Source organism: Austrofundulus limnaeus, unplaced genomic scaffold (genome assembly GCF_001266775.1).
Source record: "Austrofundulus limnaeus strain Quisiro unplaced genomic scaffold, Austrofundulus_limnaeus-1.0 Scaffold100, whole genome shotgun sequence".
NCBI lineage: Eukaryota > Metazoa > Chordata > Actinopteri > Cyprinodontiformes > Rivulidae > Austrofundulus > Austrofundulus limnaeus.
In genome coordinates this window covers 1330912-1334640 of record NW_013952502.1, presented here as the reverse complement: position 1 = coordinate 1334640, position 3729 = coordinate 1330912, and the positions used below count along the sequence as shown (strand labels likewise).

The window sequence follows — 3729 nt, the reverse complement described above, 5'->3', positions numbered from 1 at the left end:
ACAGATTTATAGCCATTTTTGCCTCTACCAATGCCCATTAGCTGCAGTGACCATAATGCTATGGGTTTATTCCAAAAGTTAACCACTTGTAGATGTAGATCTAATAAATACTTTCTGAAAGTTTCATTAAAATCCATGTAGTGGATTTGTGTGTGTTTTTTTTTTTTTTTTTTTGGTAGATCCGGTATAGGTGGGGAGGGATGGGAGGGTTCTTGGGGGTGTGTGTTTTTTTTTTGTTCTTTGTTTGTGTTTTATGTTAAAAATAATAAAAAAAAACTTTGAAAAAAAAGAAAATACATCATATCGATACCAGATAAAATGCCAATTTGTAAAAATTACTGACTAATTAAACACAATTATTGATGTGAGAGCTATAAATTAGTGTGACTGTATTGTTAGAAAGAGGTCTGTCTGTCGTATCTTACCTTTAAGGCCTGCCAGAGATTCTCCCACATTCCTCAGAGTTACAGCTCCCTCCTCCACATCCTTCAGGGTCACCACTCTGAGTGCTGCTGCCGAGTCGTTCTGCAGAGAACCTACATATTGTTCCAACTCACTGCGAAGACAACAAAATGTTTTTTTGTCAATTAGGTCACAAAAAAACACATTGCACACAGTGCTATATACTTTTTACCAGAATAAATGAAAACTCAAGGATTTTTTTGGATCAAGAAGATTCTGCTGTGCTAAGACATATTTTTCTTTTGTGCAACTATTATTATTCATATGTATATACGCTTTGGAGACACCAGGGGGCAGGGCACAATCATTAATCTTTGAGACCATAAATAAGTCTGAAATGACCAGAGGTGAAAGCAATGATCCACATAAAGGGGAAAAAAAGGTGCATAATGTATAAAACACATACGTATATGCCAGACTATCAATCAATATTTTCACCATTCAGATCACTTTCCTACTGTGAAGTGTATCACTGAATACTAAAACCTTAAACTTAGCGTTTCTTTTCGAGAGGATAAAAATACCATATCCCACAGTCATTTTAAAAAGTTGGTAAAGAAAACTTTCCTTTCAGAGAGGAAATGTGCAGAATGATAACACTGTGTGCAGCAGAGAACAGCTAAAATGGTGTTTCATTGTGTTTAAGCACCCTCGAGGAGCACCCTTTTATTGAAGTCTTCTAAAGTATTTTGTGATGAATAAGAAGTGATGGGAATAAGGCTGCAGACAAAGGGTTGGGCTAATATAAGCACATATTTCTGGTCACTTCTTTGAATGTATGAATATTGTATATTTGTAATGTTTTTGTTGATTTCTGTTGTTACGTTCAATAAAACAGACAGTGTTTAAAAGACAGTGAGTAAAATGGGCAGCTCTGCCAAGACTAGTTGGTAAGAGAAGTCATGGAAATTCTAGCCGAGGACAAGGAAAAAAGATTGTTAATCTGTATCAAGCCTCTGTCATTGTGTTTGTTCTTGTGGCTTAATTTATAGAAAACATAAATAATAAACAATAAGCTATTTACGACTGGATCTGCTTGGCAATCATTTTGCACTTTGAATATCTTTGAGTGACCTGAGTTTGAAAAAACAGTGATTAATTGTGGCCAGGTTGACAAGCTAAAGGCTAGCCGGAGCCAACAACTCAGTCTAGTCAGAAGTGATCTGTATTTCTCCAAACTGAGGTCATTCAATGAGACACTTTTAGTTTTCCTTTTTGACTCGTCTTAAACCTGGGCAGTTTTCATAACCACACCTCATTCAAAGCGAAAGCAGATTTGTTTTTGCTGGCTCACAAATGGTTGGATTTCAAGAATAATACAGAGCTTATGTTAGCTTCAACCTGTTGGCTTTTACCATTTCTTCTTTCATCACTTGCTGTCAACTGAATTCACTCAGGTCTCTGCACACCACTGTCTTGTAAGACAAGAAGGCTTGACCTCACCTTGTAAACACCCAAATAAAAGGGATTTAATTGCTGCTCCTTGTTGCTGAGATGAGCTGAGTGAATTAAAGTAAGAACATGGTAGTATGTAATTACTCCATGGTTGGGTTTATTGTTCTACACTGAGACATACACACACATGCACACACCGCTTGCTTGTATAAACCTGTGGGCTGCAATTTGGAGGGTGTTGGCTTGTCAAAAGAGTTAGGGATTGAATGGCTCAGGTGAGCTGATGAAGAGGAACCTTTTGGGGAATTTCCTTCGAATGGAGAAACACTGTCTGAAGTTACATGGGTGTGTCTACTCTAAAGCCTGAGCAAAGTTTTGCTGCAAAGGCAACCTACTCCAGCATGCAAATTGCTGGTGTTGTTTTTATCTTACATTACCTCAACTTTTTTCTAATAGAATTAAATTTTAATTTAGTGTTGTTTTTTGTGCATTCCTACCTGAGCTGTGTGAGAACGTGCTCCTCCATACCCAAGTACTTCTGCCTGTCCTCCTCCACCAGAACTCGCTGCCTCTGGACAGGGTCTTCGAGACGCCGCATGGCCTCTGTGAGTTTAACACTGATTTCCTGCTCTGCTCGCTTCAGCTGCACCCGTAACACCTCCTGATTCTGGAGCTGTAGGGGATGCACAAAGTGAAACGGAATATCAGAGAGCCCATGGAACTAACAAACCAGCAGAGAGCTCTTAGAATGTGCAAGACAGGTGCACATGTGAAACGGCATAAAGCAGTGCAAATCAATTAAAAGGGGGGAAAGGACTCTTGCCTGCAGCTGCCTCATCTGATGGAGTTGCAACCTGAGGTCAGCAACATTCTTCCGGAACTGCAGGAGGTTGACTTGGAGAGGAGCTAAGTTCTTGTCTGATGAGGCTGTACTAATTTTGGGAGCCAAAACTGGAGAACCACCTTGGCGAAGAAGAAGAACAAGAAAAAAAAGTGAAGTTACGGCATTCTGAATCTCTTAGGAATCTTTTTGCCAATCTTTCCAATGAGCACAGATAAATGAACACTGAGATCGATGGCACTTTTAAAATGTCTGTCGATGCCTGTTCAGAGATATGGGAGGCTGAAACCATGGGAACCAGTAGAGGTAATATTTGTGTTTTGGGGAAAAAATGCCCTAAATGGTCCAAAGCAATAATAATCCAGTTCAAACCTCAGCATGAGTTTTGATTTGAAGGACCTTTAGTTGTTTTCAGGCAGGACCAGTGGCTTCTAATGGAAGAAATGCAATATTAGCTGATAAAAATAGGTTGAAACTTAGATATTTATTTTGTGATTTGCCACCACAGGAATAGCTTAATGTTTGTAATGCAATAATATCTGAGATTTAGGCCAATATGCAGTAATGTAGTTAGATATAATTTAATTAGAATGCGGTGACAAATGCTGAAACATTAATATCATAACATGCCCTTTAAGACAAAAGTTGTCTTAAAAAAATCTACCTGTAAACTGTTTTCTTTGCTAAACTTCAAGTATAGGTATTTCCAATTTCAGAAAATAATAATATAAATAAAAAAAATAAAAAGCCAGTAGCTAAAAGTAAAAATGTAATCATATCTCAAATGTCTGCAAAATAATGGAAAAGGCGGTCTCTGCCGTCACTAAGTGGGTGTTTCTTGTTGTGTGGGAGGAGTTTGTCTAAGACATGATTAGTCTGTTTGACTTTTATGGACGTGGTTTTTTAAAGACATGATTGGTTGGACTGATTATTTTGGGTGGGGTTTGAAGAAGCCGTAATCATTCATGAACACTGGGGAGCATGGGGATCGTGAAGCGTGGTCGAAACAGCCAGATAGCAATATATATATA

General features: G+C 38.3%; 1 protein-coding gene across 15 annotated transcripts in view; it reads right to left on the bottom strand.

Annotated features, from left to right (window-relative positions):
* Positions 1–3729, bottom strand: part of kiaa1217 (KIAA1217 ortholog) — a 116409-nt gene that overhangs the window by 17759 nt on the left and 94921 nt on the right. For all 15 annotated transcript variants that reach the window (XM_014013358.1, XM_014013366.1, XM_014013371.1 and 12 more), the window contains 3 exons: positions 2681–2820; positions 2355–2530; positions 426–556 (listed from right to left, as the gene is read on the bottom strand). In XM_014013358.1, the coding sequence (XP_013868812.1) occupies positions 426–556; positions 2355–2530; positions 2681–2820 (447 nt within the window). The remainder of the gene's footprint in view (positions 1–425; positions 557–2354; positions 2531–2680; positions 2821–3729) is intronic.